Source organism: Polistes fuscatus, unplaced genomic scaffold, assembly GCF_010416935.1.
Source record: "Polistes fuscatus isolate 324 unplaced genomic scaffold, CU_Pfus_HIC Scaffold13, whole genome shotgun sequence".
In the NCBI taxonomy this organism is placed as follows: domain Eukaryota; kingdom Metazoa; phylum Arthropoda; class Insecta; order Hymenoptera; family Vespidae; genus Polistes; species Polistes fuscatus.
The window spans coordinates 4,647,891-4,668,945 of record NW_025113031.1 but is presented as its reverse complement, the minus strand read 5'-3'; the positions used below and the strand labels follow the sequence as shown (position 1 = coordinate 4,668,945).

Sequence of the window (21,055 nt, the reverse complement as noted above, 5' to 3'; positions counted from 1 at the left end):
AAATTAATAACTTTTTTACATCAATTTCTTTTTGTTATTATCGTGAGCCGTATATTCGTATATAATTTTTTAAATGCATAATGTTAAGTGAACTCAACGTTATTTATCATTTTGTAAACTCTATTTAAGAATAAAGTGAAAGTCATTCCGACGAACTGTTACACAAGTATTTGGTAGACCTGAAATCATTTTGATTGGTCAACAGAATACAGTCCATCATGGAGTACGTCGGTAGGTATTGAATCCTGCCAATTTATTGTCCTATCTTTTGAAAAAACTATTAGGAATAATCGTGTGTCCTTACGGATGATTATTTTTATTATTTTGTATATTAAACATTTATTTATTCCTTCTTAAAAATTGATTTATAAGGGAACATTCGAAATAACAACATATATATGTAACTTTGTTAATCTTACTATAACAATGATTCTTCATTTTATATAAATATGTTTTGTACGTATTGATAACATTTTTTAACGTCTAAACAATTAATGATTAGAAAATATTTTCATCAAGTATATGGTTTTTGTCTAAATCAATTTTATGCAACATAACCTTCACGTTAAGGTAATCACAATACGCTCAGACAACCTTATTGTCTGAGCGTATAAAACAGGTGGACTTTTGTATGATTTCATTATCACATGTATCAACAAATTCATCGATTTTATATAGTTAAAATTTTAATTATCGAATCTCTCGTTATAGTTTTTATCTTTAATAATTAAAGAAGTTTAAAGTCATTCAAATTGTTCACTATGTATTTTTTTGTAATACTTACGTAGGTACTACCAAAGGTGACGAAAATGACAAATGTTGTAATTCAACTTTATGTCCAGAAATAGTAGCCAATTCTATGTCAGATGAGAATGCATCAGAAAAAATAAATGTAGTCAGAACAGATGAAGAAAATGCTAGTGTACAACAGCAACAAGAACATACCGAAGATGCAGCTGCTGCTACAACATCACAAACTATATCAGAAGAAAAAATAGACTTTAAAGTAATCTACAACAAACAGAAGATAAATGTTAATTTTGCATTAGATGGGACCGTGGCTGAATTGAAAACGCATCTTCAAAATATTATTTCAGTGCCCCATGTAATGCAGAAAGTTATGTTTAAAGGATTAGCCAAAGATGAACAAACTCTTAGAAACTTGGGAGTTACAAAAGGTGAAGATTGTAACATTGATACCTTTCCTATAATAAATAATAATATCATGAAATTTTAAATAGATTATCGAATTTTATGTTTGCGAAGGTGCCAAAGTCATGATAGTAGGATCAAAACTAGATGACATATTAGCCGTATCTATTCCGTCAAAGCAAGATCTCGCTGATGAAGCTAGTTCTGCTGCAAGTAAGGAACCTTTATCGCAACAAAAAGTACACCGTAAAGTTCTAGATAAAGGTATGCCGGATGATGTCATGCCTGGTATTTTAGATAGTAAGGTAATCAAATATTCCAAACTATAAAAAAAATCCACTAATGTGGATTACAAATTCTGTAAAACTTACAGACCCACATAAAAACATTTTAGTTTCTTCTTGTAGGAACCACTACCTGAATTTCCTATCTCAGGTATGTTGAATAAATCTGGTGGAAAGGTTAGACTTACATTTAAATTAGAACAAGATCAGCTTTGGATCGGTACAAAAGAAAGAACAGATAAACTACCTATGAACTCAATAAAAGGTGTCATTAGCGAACCAATAACTGATCATCCAGAGTATCATATTATGGTATGTTTAAGTATAGGATATATTATTTTTCTTTTTTTTAATAATAAACTTTAATTATTAATTTTTTGAATAACATAGGGTATACAATTAGGCACAACAGAAGCATCAAGATATTGGATATACTGGGTTCCGGCACAATACGTATCAGCCATCAAAGATGCTATTCTTGGAAAATGGTGTTATTTCTGATCAAGTGCAAATGGAAATTTTGTTTTCTCGGAAAACAATGTGTAATCGAGTGTAAACATTGACACAAATACGATTGTGCTAGTCACACACTTTTAACAGTAAGTAATAACTTATTTTGCGTTGAAATGTCACTGAGGAGTCCCAATAAAAATAATTTGTTCTAGTAAAAAATACCTTATATAGATAATTAAGATTTCAGTTAATAACTGTTACATGATATGCGTCTCTATTCATTCTGCCAATGTTTCAGGTTCTTAAAATAAACTTTTGAAAGTACTTTTAAATTAATGTGACACATGACATAATCTGTGATTATTGGAACTTCCAAAGCTCATAATCTATTACAATGTTACGCAGTTTAAAGTGCAGTTTCTTTTTCTAGGAAGGGGGGGAGTGGTACTGAAATTATTACGATTGCGTTACATCAAATTTATAAATTGTCCTAATTAAAATACGAAAATAACGAGAAGAGTATTGTTTTTATTTGGACACTTTAGCAGAAAAAGTTATAGCTTAATGAATGAGTCAATTGGAAAATTCCAAGTCTTTCTGATTATTTAAATACGGGCTTTTAAAATTTAAGATAAAAGTGAACATTTTATAAAATTCCATTTGTAGGAAGAAGCGAAGAAAGAAGTTATGATGTTGCATTTACTGACATTTGAAGTTCGTCGAGAAATATTTCATCTGATTGTCATAATTGTGGACATTTTTTAATCAATTGTTTACTTATCAAAAATCAATTTATTAGACATTTGAAACAATTTCACAATTAAAAAACAAGTTTTTCTTTTTTGTTTTATACATTAACTATATTTATAAATTTTATTATATCACAGAGCATCGTATGATAATAATTAATATAATATTGCATCTCTATCTCTTTCTCTCTTTCTCTGCGATAAAAATTAAAACTTACTGCTTTGTGATAATAAGCAAGATAGTAATAAACTCAATATTAGTGTACACTAACATAAAATAACAACGAATTCCACTCTACCTTAAATTACAAAATATACTCAAACTATTTTCACATTGGCCTAGGGATAAAAATAATATTGTAAAGAAGAAGATAAAAAGAGGAAAAAAAAAGAAGATGAAATTATATATCAAATCCTTGCTGTCTTGAAATCCATATGGATTGCATCTCGACGAGCACAAATAAAAGATATTATGTAGCTTATTTAGTATTATAACTCTTGTAAATTAGGTTTTATACCATGTAATACGTGTAATTTAAATGGAAGTACTGACACGATAAAAAAAAATCAAAATTTATTATTAACATCTATCGAAAGAGTCGATTCATTGCACATTTATTAAAGTCTGTATCGGAGGATCATTTAAAAATAAAACTTGTAAATTATGTTGTGTGATTTGATAAAATAAAATAAGAAGTTTTAAAACTATAAAATCTTTGTAATTTCTGTTGTTGATATGTTTGCTTGTTATTTTTAATTTTATCATGCTTTTAAATATTCGAAAATATGTAATTAAAAAATAAAATATATATTTTCTTTCTCTCTCTCTCTTTCTCTTGTTCTTTCTCTCTAAATGCTGTATTTTGTTGAGGCAAAACTCTCTTATGTTAGTTGGTGGTCTACATCTGTTAACCACATGGATTACAGGAAATGACTTATTAGGATATTGCATTGATATGCTTGTAGGCTGCATCACTGTCTAGTAGCTTGAAATGTTAAAAGCAGATGTTATACGTTCGTGGAGAATAGAAAGAAAACCGTTTACTATTTTGTATTCTATAAGTTTCCAATGTTATCATTGTTATGAATAAGTGACAGTCATAAGTAGTTCAAGGTTAGACATGATGCTGCATGATAAACACATGAAAGTGAGTTTTTAAATTAAATATATTTCAATATGTTTTTTTGCATTATAATAATTGTTCTTTTCATAATTGATATTAATATCATTAAATACTCAACGTTTAAAAAAAAATAATGTATAGAAACAACGAATTCTAACATATTTGTATGTTCTTTTATAAGTTTGGGTTAGGTTTACAACTCAACTGTCGGTCAATTAGATAACTTAAATCATATGATTAACTTAAGAACATTTAAAACGTTTAATCAAATTTTTGATACACATTAAATTACTTAAATAGACAATTTTATTATATTAGGCATTTTTTTTTTAAATCAAAATTAATAGAAAATTTTCAAGGACAAAAATATTATATTTATTAATAAAATTTAATAATTACCAATTTCAGATTAAAAATATAATATTATGACATATTAAGATTTCTACTCCAAAAAATATATAGATAGAATTATGGAAATTAACAAACGTTTAGAACTTATAGAAGAAACGTTTCTTGTATTAACCGAAGATTTATTGAAATATGGAGTAACAATTAATGATCTAAAAATGACCATCGGCATGACGGATAATATCAAAATAAATAATAATGGTAATGCGTATTATTTCAGAAAAGCATTTGTTGTTTTATTAATATCCATTATTTATGGTTTATTTTTCACGTATTTGTACATTGATGTTATAACAAAAAATTTTTATGAAACTCGTTGTATCGTGCCAAACAACTATTTGATATGGGAATTTACAAGACCGATATCAAATTGTGATTATTGTCGTAACATTAATATGCCAATAATATTGTCGGATGTGACTAAAAAGGAATTTGAACCGTATGCTTATTCGTCCAAACCTATAATAGTAAAAAATGCTACCAGCCATTGGCCAGCATCGAAAATCTTTAGTTTTGAGTTTTTTCAAAATTTATACGAGCATATCGAAGGTGCATATGAATCTATAGAAGAGGAAAGTCAATTTTTACATTTTGACAGCGACTTCAATAACTTGCGTGAAGTCTTTGCTATGAGCAAAGAAAGAGCGATGAATGAAGAAGGTGAAGAGCCTTGGTATGTCGGTTGGAAAAATTGTCATCCAGAAGTTTTAGATGTCATGAAACAATTTTACAATGTGCCGGAGTTTCTCCCAGATGATGCAGAAGTTCCACAGACAAATTATATCTTTATGGGCCATAAACAGGGAGCTAATATGCATGTATGTGTTAAAAAATGACAATGAAAATAATAAATATAAAATCTGTTTTATATATATAAAGTATTTGACAAATTCTTATATATTCTTTTATTTATTAGCTTGATTATATATCTCGACTGATGTGGCAAGGACAACTTATAGGTAGTAAAAAATGGATTGTTGCACCGACTCCTGAATGCAATCATGTTTGTAAACCATTTAACTTCTCTGTTGACACTGGAGATATTATTCTTTTGGATACAAGAATATGGTATCACAGTACGTACACAGAAAATGGAAAATTTAGTTTAACTATCTCGTCTGAATATGGGTAAAAAAAAATTATTTGATATCGGTGTAATCTTCCTCTTATTTTCTAGCTCTAATGATCTTTTAGTACAAAATAATAAGTACCTTGTAAATTAATTATTACTTGCCAGATATTTTACAATGTTTCAAAGATCTTTTAAAATGTTTTAAGTCTATTAGAATCATATTATATAGTTGTATGTATGTTATAAATGCAACTTTATACAAATGAATATTCTACGTATAAAACTAGAATGTGCCAATTAAAATCAACGATAAGAGATTAATATTTTACTAAAATTAAACTCGAGTACTGTTAATAATCAGTATTTTAGTAAAAGTATTATATTTTTATACACACATATAAATATACATATATATATATATACATATGACATTTTCTAAAAAAAGTGTCATAATATTTTATTAGTTTAAATACTATTTTTATTTATATAGATAAATGAAAATTATTATTTTTACTGATAATGTTCTATTTCGAAATATATCTATCCAAATGTTTATAATTTTTTGCCATTGTTAAAGCTAGTCTATGGAAAAAAGTAAAATAAAATTATTAAAAAAATAAAAAATATAAATAAAATAATCTACATATACGCAGACACGTATATATATATATATATAATAAAAAAATAATTCTTGTTTTAATATAAAAAATTGTTTATGATAGAAATATACCACAATAAAATATATATTTTTAGATATTTATACAACTTCAGGACGTTCGATTGTTATTATATATATGTTCGTATTAAACATTTTCTTTAATTATAAAATACAAATATATGTATATTAATAAAACGTCAAACCTGATATTTGTTATAAATATTACTTTATATATTATATATTTATGAAATTAAATGTAAAATATTCTATAAGAAAATATATTGTAGATGGATAGAAATAAACTTTTGATAAATTGAGTATGTCAAGCTTTATTTAGCATATAAATCGGGTCTAATAAAATACAACAATAAAATTATATATTGTGTAGCAATTCACATATATATTTTACCTATAACAGATAATAGTAAATATTTGTAGAACATTTTATACAACATAGTTAAATACTATATGTATTATTATTACATCCAAAAATTCTTTTTGTTTTTGCAACGAGCCCTCTGTTCCTTTTTTTATTATATAAATTTGCAAATCCAGATAAATAATTATAATAAAAATGCTTCGTAATACTAAAGAGAGCCATACGTGCAAAGAAGTAATATGCAGATTATTTTTAGTGGAATGCATACAGCTTGCTTTCTCCGTTTTTTATATATAAGATGCGAATGTAACATATACAGTGCTACAAGAAAAAGAGCAGTAATACTGCTTATTTAAAGAGTTATTTCCGGTCATTATTTCTTTTATCCAGGCAATATAATTTCTCACTGATCCTTTTTTCCTGTTGCTTGTTGAAAGCTTGGAGGGCTTTCCTGAATTTAATATAATATTAATAAAGTATGTATATATATATACAATTATATATTATATTAATGTTAGCTAATTTGTAAAAAATAAAAATACATTAAACTATAAAATTTACTTACATAATACGCAGGTGGTGGAACATAAGCGCATTGAGGTCTATTGGGATCATAGTATGCGCTCTGAGTAGCCTCTGCAGCTTTCGTATCTACAACATGATGTAGCATAATGTATTTTTATTATACTTGATACACTGAAAAAAAATATATGTTAAATAAAAAATTTAATACATACAATAGATATGAAACATGCCAAATTTCTTTTGATCTGACATTTTTCTATTTTTTCAGTAATATTATTTAATCATTAAATAAATTAAAACACTGCTAAACTATTTTCATATAAAAATTTTCTTATTTCACACTTCCTTTTTTTTTTTTTTACAAATATTTCACTACAATAATTATGTTATACTTTTAATTAAATTATTTTGGATCTCTGTAATATTTCATTAGAGAATTTAGAATATAAAACAATATAAAAGTGTAGTTATTATATTTATTAATTTATTTAGAAAATATCTATGATACCAGAGTGAGATAATAACTAAGCTCAGTGAAAGTCAATCTTGCAATGTGCCACTCAAAGACTATTTATGCAACGCTATTGCATAATGCTAGCAAAAACTTTCAATTTTGACAGGTGAGTCAACAGGTGTTACAGGATGATAATATTTTGAAAATATTTTAATTAATTTAGATCTGTAATTGACAGGTGTTAAATAAAAACAGCATGTAATTTTTTATTGACCTTTAATACCACGTTATATCAATTATATAACTCGTTTCAGAGAGTCATAACCTCTTAGAAACAATATATTGTTAACTGCTACATTACAATGATTAATAAATATATATATATATATATAATATATATATATGTATATTATATATATATATTTGTGCAAATATTTTAACATTTCTTAAAGACAAATATACTTTAACACTAGAACTACTAAATTCATCAAAATTGTGGATTTTAAAGCTATTTTTTGTTACATACTCAAAATCACAATTATTAGAGAATTGTTAAAAATAAGTTGTTATTATTAATCATTATTGCAAAATTGCATAAACTAAAATAAATAATAAATACAATATTTCCTTTTTTTGTTGGGTTAAATTAACAGATGTATGGTGAAAATTGGTTGGTAGTTCTAGTGTTAATTAATGTAAGATGTAAATATAAGAACGTATGTATCTATACATATATAATATTTAAAATATGTAACAATATAATACTTTAATAATTTTCTGCATAAAATATACTTTAAAATTCAAACTTTTTCAAAAAGCATATATCAATTAGAATTTTTAATAATCCATGATCAAAATCTAATTAAATGAGACAAACAATTATTTTGAATAATAATTATTACCACCGGGATATGGTGTGTAGGGTGGGCATTGTGTATATAGTGGATTTTGTGTATACTGTGGATTGTGTGGATATTGAGGAGCTTGTGTATATGGTGGACTTTGAGTATAATATGGTGGACTTTGTGTGTATGGTGGGTTTTGTGTGTATGGTGGGCTTTGCGTGTATGGTGGACATTGTTGATACTCATTAAAATTTGGATACACACCTCCAAGAGGGTAATTGGGATTGGCCAATCCTGGTGCTCCATTTGGTTGCGTTGGTACCCAATTTGATTGCTGATTGACACCGCCCCATGCACCTTGCGGATGTTGTGGTGTTCCACTTGCGTATCCCTGATAAGGAGAATTTATACCAGGATAGGGAGGTGGCATCTCGGTCATAAAGACACTATTTGCTGTAAATATAAAAATACCAAATAAATATGCAGTTAAGTATACTATATTTTTTTTTTAAAGTTTAATGATACATAATACTATGAAGAAAATTGTCTATATTGAAAGTTCACCTGGTGGAGCATCAGGAAATACATTGCCTGGTGGCATCCATCCATAATTTCTAGTTCCTGGAGCTAAATAAGCTACTGGTGGTGCCGCATACCAGCCTGTTGTTGGTGGTGTATATGGTGGTGGAGCATCATGATCAGGGCCATTACGTTGTGCTATTAAGAGCACAGAAAACAAATCCATGCAATTATCATGCAATAACTTTAGCAATCTTTATGGCAAGAGATTAGTATGTAGGAATTTATAAAGTTGCATAACATTATGACATTGACCATACCCAATTCTGCTGCTCTTAACATGGTTTGGCCAAATTCAATGGCACCTCCGCTCTTGAAATACAATTTAAATTTGCATTCTCCTATCCAATTTCCATTAGGCTGAGCTCGACATTTTCCTCTGATACAATTGGCGCTAAACATAGGCTGCTCTAATTCAACTTCGCTCAATGTAATAAATGGGAAACTAAATGATTTCATTTCATCATTTGTATTTTTGGCATTGAAAATCATTCTATGGGTTGTCAAGTATAATCTTCCACGTTTCGTACCAACAAATGCGGAATGTTCTTGACCGTGAAATTCCATGGAAACATTGTCGCAATATAACAAAATACTAAAAGAATATAAAATAACAATAAGTTACAAGTATTCATGTAAAAAAATAACTTAATAATATCGTTTATACTTAGTAACATAAAGTTAAGTATAGAAAAGAAATCAAAGGAGTGCTAGACACGTCACACGAGACATATATTGACTTCGTGACATATAATTAACTGTAAGAGAAAATATCTAACGTAGGACCATCTTATAAATTTTATTACAAATTTTTAATGTAATTAAATTATCATTGATTGGAATGAGAACTAGACTATTAGTTTGTAGAAAAATTGATTTATGGTTAAAATGAATTATTACGATGTTACAGAAATGTTAGTAGTCGATGCAATCGAACGAGTGCATTACATCTACACACGCATATAGCACACACATTTATGATATTATTTATTTAATTATTTTATTATACTTACAGTTCACCGGCGTGAATAAGTACGCCTCCATTGGCGTGCGCTGTATTTAACGACATATTTACTTGAAATTATAACACAAAAGTAATTTTTATTAATTCGCAACGTCTTCTTGTCATCAGCTGATTCATAAGTGATAAGGATAAAAAACTGCGCAAGCGCATACAATCTCTAATGTAATACTTGGACTACTTAATTTGAAATATTATTTACATTTTATTTTGTGTGAATGTAAAACAAATATGCAAGTAATTCGATATTTAAATCATACCATTGGCTGAATTAATTAGATTCGTCATTAAAATATTTATGTATACGCAATGGAAATGTTTCCTTTTTTACCATCACTAATTACTAATTTTATTTGGGTTCCTTTCCCACACAACTTTATTGCAGCACTAATCGATATATTATTTAAAAAATTTTTAAATAATATAAATATTGTTAAATATATAGGAATTTATATAATTTGATTTTTATTCTTTTCATTAATTTATTCTCCATTTTATGAGCTGCATTATCGACAGAGCAGATCATAGCGCTAATGTTGGCAGGAATTAAAACTACGTAAAGATAAGTCGGTAATATAGAAAGAAATCATACCAACTGTGTACGTGATGTAATTATTAATCAAAATATACAAAAACGTTGCACAATAAGTTGCAATTAGAAATGAAACATTAATAAAGATAATCATTTGGTTTTATTCCTATTAAAAATATTATTATTTTCATTAGTTTCATTTAATTATCGTATTTATATTATTTTCATGGTATAATTAGATTCCATTTTGACTAGCTTTAATAAGATGCATATCCGTTAAATTAAATAGTATATTATTTGAAAAATTCAGTTATATCATTTTCAACTACAATACAGAATCATAATCAAGTAATATTTGATATGAAGGACGTGATGTACGCATCGGTTAAAAATATTCCTTATAGAGTAAGTATTATAATTATTTTATTACCCAATTATTACGACAAATGGTTAATTTAATTTTTGTTTACTTAAGGTTAAATGAAACAAAAAGAGAGAGGGACAGTACTAAAAACATGGCGTGAAATAGGAAAAGGAAGAGAAAGAAGGAAGGGAAAAATTTCAAAAGTAAGAAATGTTTTTGATTCGTTCAATTTATTCGTGATTTCACGCTTGACCTCCTTCCTTATTATCGACAAAAGTAATCGTCGTCGACGGTTGTCTCGCAACTCGTTGTTACCGGTTGCATTGGCAGCCAAGGAAGGATGAACGACCGAGCCGACGTCGGTACAAACACTAATTTCGACGAGTACACGCAGTATTTGCATTTAATTACGGACGTTTGCGTAAAAGAGTTTCACCCTCAGTGAATTCACTCGTTCGTTCGTTTTGCAACGAGAATTTACTGGATCGTAATGATACACTTGGAAAAAAAGAACAAGAAATCACAATCTTTAGAGACTAGTTCTAGAAAGGTGTTCAATATATACCGCATATTATTGCGCGATCCTTTTTTGAAATATCACGATCTAATATGAATCATTTATTTTTTTTTATTTCTATACCTAATTATTATGATCTCATTTTTTCTTTTGCTTCCGTTTCATTTTAAATGTACTTCTTTTGAAATAAATATTCTCAGTAGCGTATCTACAAATATTAATATTCAAACGTCTTTTTTTAAATAATAGATAAACTTAAAAATATATATCTATTAGTACGTTGAAAAAAGAAAAAATGGAGGACAAGTAGTGGATCAAATTAAGATCATTTAAATTTAAATTAATATTACATCATCATCGTTGATTTGTATAAAAACTAAAACACAAAATGTTTCTGTTGTTAAATTTTTTAGATTAATTTAACGTTAATAGGAATGTAAAAAGATAAATTTTAATTTTGCGCGTTTTTTTCCTTTATTTTTTTCTCTCTCTCTCTCTCTCTTTCTTGAGTAACGTCGCGAGATGAGTCACGTGACATTACCAGATACACACACACGCATACAATACAAACCGCCAATTTCACATCTACAATACATAAGTACCAGTACTACGCTAGTAGATTTTCTTTTTATCGGAACATTTCAGTGCAATTCCAATATGTCTGGTGCAATCTTAAGTAAGTTTTCTCTTTCTCGTTTGCCTTCATATTTGATATTCTTCAAACCGGTCGAAGATATTTGCTTGAAATATTTCGAGGGTAATATGTATATATGTATAATATATATATACAATATTTTTTTTGTTTTTATTTTTTTTTCCTCTTGTTTTTTCTTTCAAATTTTTTTTTTCATTTGAAATTTACGTGCTTCTTTATGTTTACGTTGCGATCTTATTTTTATTATAGAATTCACTTACAAAATAGGGTTCGAAGTTGTTTCTTTTTACAAAATATCTTTTACGATTACGTAAAACTTCAGTTTATTGTTAATTATTAGATACGAGTAAAAAACATCGATTCTTTATTATTTTTTTATAATTTTCTTTCTTTCTTTAGCTTTTTTCTTTTTAATATCGATTTTGTCTCGTTTAAAAAGTTCATATCACGCAAATACTTGCTACGTATATATTATGATTTGTATTCGTAGGATTTTTTTTTCTTTTCTATTTTCTTTTTTTTTGTTCGTGTGGAAGTTAGTTTCTTTCTAAATTCTAATCACTTATCAGATGCGATCGTTTAGGATCGTTTATACCCTTTTGTTACGCACATCAGCGATAAATGCAACGTCGAGGAGAATGAAATAACGTGCGCACCTAATTGATAATAATTACGTGCCATCATAAAATCTCGATTCGATGCGAATGAAAATTGTGTCAAGGCCACTATCGGATCTCTCAAGCGGCTCTCATTTGCATTACTCGACAAAACCTTGGCCCAAACGTTTTTTTTTTAATACTAGAATCGTTACCTCACAATCATTTTTCTCTTTTTTTCCTTTTTTTTTTTTTTTTATATAAAATGATTCATGATTATTTAAATATATAATATTATTCTTGTGACAATAATAGTAATAATAAAAAAAGGACACAGAGAGAGAGATGGAAGAAACGAGAAAAAACAGTCATATTTTAAGATGGTCACAAACCAAAGAATTTCCAAACAAAATTCTTGTTTTTTTTAACGTTAGGAAAATAGTTTTCGTATACGACAATACTATTTTATTTTATCCTTTTATATATATGGCACTTGGAAAACATAACACAGTTTAAATGTCTACTACGTATCATTCGTGAGCAGGGAGATATTAATCGAAAATTTTTGTTAAAGTAAAAAGAAAGAAAAATAAATAGATAACGTGGAAGTTTGCTTTTACAATGCATGTAGAGATATTATCTAGACAATGACTAGATAATAATTCAGAGAAAAAAATATATATCTATATTATAAATGTATACACACACACACACATATATATATTTATATATATATATATATATGATTGTTCTTTTACGATTATGTGAATTATTAAATAAGAAATTTATATACGACCAGTCCAAGTATAATACGATCTTCTCACTGTAATATATATTTATGAGCAAAATATATGTATAAATATATGTAGGAAAATGATTGGTTTTATGGCAGCAGTGCTCAAGTGAACATTTTTCTGATTGCTTGTAATTGCTTGAAATACTCTTACTTATTGTGAAACAAATTGAGAATCACTGGTTAAAAAATGGCATTAGAATATTTTTAGACTTGATTGATTAATATTCTTTGTTATTTTTTTTAATATTAAAATAGATATAGTAAGAGTTATGCGATATAAAATGCGTTTAAATGTGAAATTTACTTCTTCTTTTTTGTTACGTCATAGAGATTAGAAAGTTTTAAACTTATTGATAATAATATATCAATGGAAAAAAGAAGAAGACCAATAATATGACGACAACAAACTATATCATCCTGCTGGCATATTATCTCGCAATAAATACTAACTATGTGTAAAAACATAGACTCCAGATCTTAAAATATAAAATCTTATTATTTTATATATACTTAGAATAATTTAAATTACCTATGGGCTACATTATGTAGAGTATTTGTTCACTGAGGCCGTAAAAGTAGAATAAAATATACATATATCGCAGACCACCAAAAAGTGGTAATTATTAAATGTGAAATAGAATGAATCAAGTCAAATTTTAGTGACAAAGGACCCTGTCACTTGATTCTCCAATATTATGTATACAACTTCTATCTATTCTTATCACTTACATTTACTCTTACCATCGAGCAACTTCTTCCAGAGATCGAATTGTTCGCTGTATTTAACCATGTGTATACTTATTCCCCGTTGTATATTACAGAGACTGTACGCTATGCGTTTATTGAGGAACTCATTAGCTTGCACTCGCTTAATCCCTAGTTTATGCGCAACGATTCCAGTCATGAAAACATCTTCGAGTTTAAGGTATGTTTGGTCCAAGGCAGCGTCATACAATTTTCTCACTATGTCACTAGATAATAGATAAGCTGGACCTGTAGTAAAGTCTGGAAATACGGGCTGTTTGAATTGTGCTTGCGATACATAATATTTGCTCTTCTTATTTCTAATCGGTTTCCATTTTCTGGCCAATCTGCCAAATATAACACTTTTGTCTTTTGCATGTTTGTTTATAAATGCTAACAAACGTGGAACATTAATAAACATATCGTCATCTGTCTTCAGAACAAATTTCACCTTAGAACAATAACTGTCTACCCATTCCAGAATTGAGATTGTTTTAAGAGTGAGATTTGAATAAGAATCTAGAAACTTTCCACGTATCATATCACCATATATCCTTTCTTCTCTTTCAAGTACTTTTTCAACTTTAGGATCTAAAGTAACACCTAACATAAAGAGAATACTGATATCTCTTCTTTGTCCAAAATGTCCCCAGGTTTGCCTGATTGCTGTCCTTGCTTCCACATGCGTAGGTGCTGACATTATAATAATAACCAAGTCCATTTCTTTGCCAAAATCTGGACATTTTTCTGGTATAGGTACGGTATGTCCAGCTTCATATATGGCACGTGCATAATCATTAGAAACTACAGAAATGCTCTTTCGTGTATTGACAACTATTTCTGTTTCCAATAAAGGTACTTCACTGCTTTGTTTTAGATTGAGCGAGGTGCTTACGGAAGACAAAACTTGAGAACTAGATGACGTAGAAAGTGTAGTGATAATTGTTGCAGGATTGCTTGCATTATGTTGAGAATAAGAATTCAAAGTCAAAGGTTCATACGTCATATTTTTGGGCATGGATTGGATATCTATGCTATGGTTCGATTGATTTCTAAGTGCATCCTGATAAATGGCGTGACCTGAAATAAATAAATCTATCAGATGACTGTTGCACAAAGGATTTGGAAAGGAAAATTTTCAATGAAGGATGATTCTCTAAAATAAGCATTAAAAATCAAAAAAGAATACTCACTGAAATTTCTAGCTGAACCAAACTGGTGAATATCATAGAAGGTGGTACGATAGTAAGCATAAAAAGTTAGAACTATCAAGCCAAGAATGAGGCTCTGCAAAGGGCGATTACGAGGATGCAAAAATTGGTACATGACGAGTCGCGTATTTTGCAAGAGGGGGCCTCGTACGATTGTCTAATTCCGTTCTATCAAATAATAACGGCGTACATGCATACGTCGTTGATTATATATCGTCGTGATTGTCACGTTTCGTTAGAATCGTTAGTAAGTGTCGTGTTATCTCGTCTGGTTACTGTTAACTACCGATAACCACTGTAGTACTCTTTTCAAAGTAGAAGCGAGCGTGCAGGTATAAATTCCATACTGTGAGTAAAGTAAACTCTTGAAGATTCTTCTATCTGTCTCTTTTTCTCTCTCTCTCTGTCTCTCACTCTCTTTCTTTCCCTTTTACTTGCTTCAGTATTATCCTTTCACCTCTCCGGTTATCGACGTTATGATTGTTGTGCTACCGTTGTGTCCTGTGGAGTTCCCTCGAAGCTAAACTCGAATCTTATCAAAGTGAAGAAAAATTATAAACGTTCACCACCATCTTTTACTGAGATTCATTTTTTCTAGTTTCAGGCACGTTATTCGACGGTCACCGAGGTGTTCTCCACTCTTCTTCTTTGATCGAGCTTGCTGCTGCTGCCTAGCACCCAACGGGCAACCCATTCGCCACCCATCGATATATAGTACACGCATCGACGTCGACCACGTTACTCGAAGCGATTTTGCGTCGATCCTTCCTCTTCCCTTCTTCTCTTCTCTCTACTCCTCTCTTCTCTCCCCACTTCCTGCTACTATTTCCTGTTATATATCGTACAGAGATGTTAGTTTTAAGCTGTATATTCAGTGTTAAAAAGTTTGGACAGTTTGTTGCTACCTAAACGTTTAGACCTGGTTCCCGCTCGATGAATCATCTCATCAGTAGGGCTGACGAGCGGACCCTACTACTTACTTTACATGCTCAATATAACACTCGCTATAGGGCGCAACACAGTTAGATTTTCTATACAACTTCTATATGTGTGTATATATATATATATATCTATATATTGTAACGTTCCTCTCTCTATATATATATATACCGCTTTCGAGGAACGCATGATTTTTATTAGAATCTGCGACGTCTAGCGGCAGACAGGACGAAGTCCGTACACTCACGACGAGGGTGTTCATGGTTACCATTAAATTTCCGTATGGCGCGAGATTCGTCGATACATGCTGCTTATTATAAATCAAATTTTTCTAATTCCTTTGGATTAATATCGTAGTTTTAATATCGTCAAAAGTTTTTTCGAAAAGAGATTATTTATCGATTAATTTATTTTTGAATTAATTATTGATATTTGTAAGAAAGGATTGATTATTGTTGCAATAGAAAGTGTATATATATATAGATATATATTATAGATGTTTCCCACGCGTAAGTTGAAATTGTTTATCGCAACAGAACCGGATTTCCGATCGCTACTCATTAAAACGCTAAAAAGAATAATAGATAAATAGATAAATTAGAAGTTTGATAAGCCTTCTCTCTTTTATACATTTCGTTATGAAGCTGAGTTTATTTTCTCGATTAGAAAGCGTATACCATGTATGTTCTACTAAACTAAAAATGGAATATATATACCTACTTTTACCGTTTGTATTCGGCCGAGTTTTCACGATCAATCTCACTCAGAGAACTATACGCGAATAGTCTTCTATAAATATCATGACCGAATATCTTTCTCACATTTGCATTAATAATTATTGTCAGTTCTTTTTTTTTCTTTCTTTCTTTTATTTTCTTTTCGTCAAACACAAAATCCAATATTTCTAGCTGATGTATAAGTAATTTAAATGTCAACAGCGATGATAATGAAAGATTGATTAATCCTTTATATCATTATTAATTAGTTGATATTTTTAGATAGGTAGACTCTCATCAATGTTTTTTTTTAAAAGGGATATATCTACTATATATAGTTAAATAGTAGATATATATTTGTAATACAAAATACGAATAGAGAGACGTATATAGGTGCATACATGATCATTGATGCGTGAAGGCTCTTTGAATGAGCATTGGAAACGAATGCGGCGCCATTTACTCGATAACCATTCAAAGACACTGTACCGTTGATTGATAGTTCAGCAAACATTATCTTTAGATGTTTTTACAGAGAGATATAAATATTAGTTTAAGAAAGAATTTATTTATTTTACTAATGCAAACGCTTTTAACAAGCCTTCAGAGGATTCTCTATAATTTATTAATATCCTTTTCCTTTTATATTTTTAGGAAATCCTATGGTTTCATCCTTCCTTCCTTCCTTCCTCGAAGAAAATCTATGTTGTTTAAAAGAGTTGTGCCGAAGAAGAAAAAAAACAAAGCAGGCGCTAGACTTTAGAAGGATGAAATCTCCCAAGTCAAAGCTCTCTTTCGTATCGTAGTTCGGACTGTAGTTATTACCAAGAGCAAGAGGTTGATCGATAACCTATTTCTCGGTGGTTGGCACAGCGCCAGAATTCCTACTGAGTGCTGCTGACTCTTTGACATCACGACAAAATAACCTCGTCCTCGAGCTAGGTCATGAATGTTTTCAAAATTCGATGGAAAGTATGAGAGAGGGAGAGAGAGAGAGAGAGAGAGAAAGAGGGTGCTACCATTCGTAAGGATCCTTCTGGAGTTATCATTACTGGACCAAAATGTTTCTTTTTGCTTGAAACTTATAAGTATACAAGAGAAAAATATTATTTCATAAATCCTCTTTATATATTCTCTTACTAATCTTAGTTCTTAAAAATCTTATTTCATTTTTCCTTTTCTTCTTGTTATTTTTCTTCTAAATAGATATCATCCCTCTTCCTTTGGAACGAACGAACAGATCTTCTTCAGCTTTTGTACAAAGCACAAGTCTTCTATAATTTCAACGAATAATGGGCCCAGGAGCTTTTCAATTTCAACGATTCGAAGTAAATGCTTGACCTTGCTGAAAACGGAGTAAAATTTATAGAAGCGTTATTGTCAGCTAGCTAGCTAGATAGTCGACTGGCCTTCGTAGATTCGTGAAAACGACGATGGTACTGCTGTTAATGGTACTGCAGTACCTATTTCGAGTGATATCATTTTCTATGTTAAAATAAGCGCTCGTGTGAGAGAGAAATAAAAAGAAAGAAAGAAAGAAAGAAAGGAAGGAAGAAAGAACGAGAGAGAGAGGGGGACACACATTGCATTGTGCACAAATAGGTGGTTTCGATCGATTCTCCCCTTTTATTATTCGCTTTTATTTCTTTTTATTTCTCTCTTTCTTTTGCGCGCGCTTGTTATGATGATAGAAGAATGCAGAAACGATTAATAACGAGATAAAGTCGTTAGCTTCACTGCCACGTTACGAGCCATCATTTCCAATGGATTGGCAGAACGGTCTTCTAATGTCTTTTTCTAAAGGTTCTCATTCAACAGCTCGGTCACCATGACCACCATGAGGGATAAAGGGAGATAGAGAGAAGGACTCTTAACGTCGCAACGCGTTTAACACGAATTCTATCATCACAAGTACCAACACGGATAACCATTGACAAGTTTGATGAATGATGACGATTTCTCTCGTTATTAATTTAATAGATTACGTCAAATAGAGAAAAATTTTGTAAGAACGATTGACTGCTATACCATAGATGATTCATCGACGGTCGTTGTCGTTCGATTGTCTATGCTTACGTCATTCGGTAAAAAATCGCTTACGTTGCACTCTCACCGGGCATAGTTCTTCACATTCTTTCGTTTGAACCTTTGAAAATCTAGCCAACCATCCTCTGGCCTGTAGTGTGCTCGACACCAAGTGCAAAATACTTACCGTTGAACTTGATCGCTTGTTAGGATCAATGCCAACGATATAGTAAGTTTATCGCTTTTGGGATCGTGTATCTATCATCTTGTATGATCTATTAATCTCTATAAATTGAGTCATTTGATATCTACATATATATATATATGTATTTCAGAAAGATCATTCTCATTTTTGCGACAATAATAAATTTTTAAGATCACGTTGCAAGGAAAGATATATGTATGTTCTCAAGGCTATCTATTTTTTTTTATTTAGTACAGATGTGAAAGTTATTTTGGATAAAGGTTTTTTAAAAGTCGTGTCTACTTAAATAAAAAAAAAAAAAATAAGAAAAAAGGTTTCGAAAGTATGCAGTTTATTTTTAGTAGGCCAACGACACGCTTTTTATTGTCTGGTTTCAAATACCGACGATAACAAGCGTTAATATTACCGGTAGGGGATCGTGGTCTGACCACAAACTGTTATTACTACTTTTAATCGTGTTTTCTAACCGATTTGTCATTCCACAGGCGTCGTGGGCTGTTCGTACGTACCGAACGAGTCACTTATTTGGACAACGAAGAAGAGAAAGAAAAAGAGAGAAGGAATGATAAATGATAAGCTTACAAGCCAATCCTATAGACGTCCCTGTCCTTCGTTTTCTTTTATGTAAAATCAATATTCCCTGAAGTTTCTTTAACATCAATGTATGTTACTTACTTTTATACTTATATGTATACTTGATGCTTCGAATCAGAAAAGAAAAAGGACGATCGATGAACATTGTCTCTCATGAGTATTGTAACGCAACATATATCAAGCGTCACTAATCCAGATTAGAAACGACATCTCGGATTAAAGATTTTCTTTTTCTTTTTTTTTCATTTTAAATGAGAGAGACATTAATTCATAAAGATAATATCTTTTTATTTAATTTAAGGGTTGACCCGTGTTACACATCAAAATCTGTGGATATTGATTTGAAATAAATTATCATGATTTTAAATTTTCCGGACAATCTGATAAGGAAGACAAATGTTTACGATCCTGAAAAGATTTAATAAGATTGACAAATCAACGGGGATATTTCTACAATATCGTCACGCAGGTACTTTGAATTCTTTTTTTGTTTTTTGTCGTTTCTTATATTTTTTTGTTTCCTTTTTCCTATTTCATTCTCATACCATCTTTCAACGACAAGCTTTTAAAGACGTACTTACGATGATAATCTTAGTAGTCTACCACCGGCGAAAGTTTTACGTACGCTCGACACGTACATACCTACTAGTCGCATGAAAATGACACTGTCAAGCTCAACACGACTCGGGGATCCACTTGACCTAAAATACTGGAAGAAGCAGAAGAAGCAGCGGAAGAAGAAGAAATAGAAAAAGAGGAAGAAGAAGAAGAAGAAGAAGAAGGAAAAAAAGAAGAAGAGGAAGAAAAAGATTGGCCTAAAGCTAAAAAGTACGGCTGCTTCTTTTACATCTCTTTTTTGGTACTCACGTACTTACATGTCTATGCGAAAAACTCGACCTAACAAAGGATTGACAAAAAGGATTTAAGGGGGATGTATCCCTTACCCGGTAATCCCCAAATCCTTTAGCTTGACCCTGTCCTTCTCCGACTTTTTCTATCTCAATTTCTTTCTTTTTCCTTTTTATTTTCTCATTTTCTTCATACTTCCCTTACCCCTTCCATTTACTTTTTCCTTTCTTTCTTTTCTCTCTCTCTCTCTCTTTCTCTTTCTTTTAGAATATCATCTAGTATATGTATATAAAAAACGATCTAAGAAAGTGCTAAGAGAAGTCCTACGGATATCTGCGTACAGTTTGGAACGTTCAGCTGCTACAACGACGACCGCGCAGCCGATCGATGGCCCAGTAGCACTTGTGTCTCCCCACTTCTAACTTCGTCGTGCGTTTCTACGTCCTACACCCTTCACCCTCCGACTGCCTTCCGTGTTCACCCTTTCTCTTTCTCTCCCCCTTCTATTTCTATTTCCCTTTCTCTCTCTAACGTCATGCTTTTTCATCAGACCTCTCCTCTATCTTTACCGACACTTGCAGCAACCCCCGAACCGCGCAAGTACCGTTT

General features: G+C 30.3%; 4 protein-coding genes and 2 long non-coding RNA genes across 14 annotated transcripts; 3 read left to right on the top strand and 3 right to left on the bottom strand.

Annotated features, from left to right (window-relative positions):
• Positions 1–127: 127 nt before the first annotated feature.
• Positions 128–2,701, top strand: LOC122514046 (ubiquitin domain-containing protein UBFD1-like). 5 transcript variants are annotated; one of them, XR_006302926.1, is made up of 6 exons: positions 128–231; positions 789–1,178; positions 1,267–1,457; positions 1,560–1,748; positions 1,827–2,035; positions 2,556–2,701. XR_006302926.1 is itself a non-coding variant. In XM_043630679.1 (5 exons), the coding sequence occupies exons 1-5, from the start codon at positions 219–221 to the stop codon at positions 1,935–1,937; spliced, it is 894 nt and encodes a 297-aa protein (XP_043486614.1). In that variant the 5' UTR covers positions 128–218; the 3' UTR covers positions 1,938–2,406. The 5 variants fall into 5 exon arrangements, 3 of the variants coding, with proteins under 3 accessions (XP_043486614.1, XP_043486615.1, XP_043486616.1); XR_006302925.1 differs by lacking the exon at positions 2,556–2,701 and adding an exon at positions 2,320–2,406; XM_043630679.1 differs by lacking the exon at positions 2,556–2,701 and having other exon boundaries at positions 1,827–2,406.
• Positions 2,702–3,545: 844 nt separating this feature from the next.
• LOC122514045 lies at positions 3,546–5,599 on the top strand. Its single transcript, XM_043630678.1, has 3 exons — positions 3,546–3,786; positions 4,171–4,988; positions 5,087–5,599. Exons 2-3 carry the CDS (start codon positions 4,233–4,235, stop codon positions 5,300–5,302), a joined length of 972 nt encoding a protein of 323 aa, XP_043486613.1. The 5' UTR covers positions 3,546–3,786; positions 4,171–4,232; the 3' UTR covers positions 5,303–5,599.
• Positions 5,600–6,209: 610 nt separating this feature from the next.
• LOC122513815 (WW domain-binding protein 2) lies at positions 6,210–9,849 on the bottom strand. 2 transcript variants are annotated; one of them, XM_043630294.1, is made up of 6 exons: positions 9,696–9,847; positions 8,943–9,277; positions 8,668–8,820; positions 8,368–8,556; positions 6,845–6,930; positions 6,210–6,730 (listed from the first exon to the last, which is right to left on the bottom strand). In XM_043630294.1, exons 1-6 carry the CDS (start codon positions 9,749–9,751, stop codon positions 6,683–6,685), a joined length of 867 nt encoding a protein of 288 aa, XP_043486229.1. In that variant the 5' UTR covers positions 9,752–9,847; the 3' UTR covers positions 6,210–6,682. The 2 variants fall into 2 exon arrangements, with proteins under 2 accessions (XP_043486229.1, XP_043486228.1); XM_043630293.1 differs by lacking the exons at positions 6,210–6,730; positions 6,845–6,930 and having other exon boundaries at positions 7,518–8,556; positions 9,696–9,849.
• Positions 9,850–10,477: 628 nt separating this feature from the next.
• Positions 10,478–20,351, top strand: LOC122513816. Of its 4 annotated transcripts, XR_006302878.1 has the most exons (8): positions 11,609–11,792; positions 13,985–14,088; positions 14,561–14,663; positions 14,785–15,466; positions 15,717–18,101; positions 19,489–19,665; positions 19,899–20,066; positions 20,193–20,351. It is a non-coding gene; the product is annotated as an uncharacterized LOC122513816 (long non-coding RNA). The 4 variants fall into 4 exon arrangements; XR_006302877.1 differs by having other exon boundaries at positions 19,489–20,066; XR_006302876.1 differs by lacking the exons at positions 11,609–11,792; positions 15,717–18,101; positions 19,489–19,665; positions 19,899–20,066; positions 20,193–20,351 and adding exons at positions 10,478–10,640; positions 10,711–10,802 and having other exon boundaries at positions 14,785–15,498.
• Positions 12,746–15,233, bottom strand: LOC122513814 (beta-1,3-galactosyltransferase 1-like). The gene is made up of 2 exons (XM_043630292.1): positions 15,101–15,233; positions 12,746–14,987 (listed from the first exon to the last, which is right to left on the bottom strand). Exons 1-2 carry the CDS (start codon positions 15,231–15,233, stop codon positions 13,885–13,887), a joined length of 1,236 nt encoding a protein of 411 aa, XP_043486227.1. The 3' UTR covers positions 12,746–13,884.
• On the bottom strand, positions 15,553–16,112 carry LOC122513817. The gene is made up of 2 exons (XR_006302879.1): positions 16,024–16,112; positions 15,553–15,947 (listed from the first exon to the last, which is right to left on the bottom strand). It is a non-coding gene; the product is annotated as an uncharacterized LOC122513817 (long non-coding RNA).
• Positions 20,352–21,055: the final 704 nt, after the last annotated feature.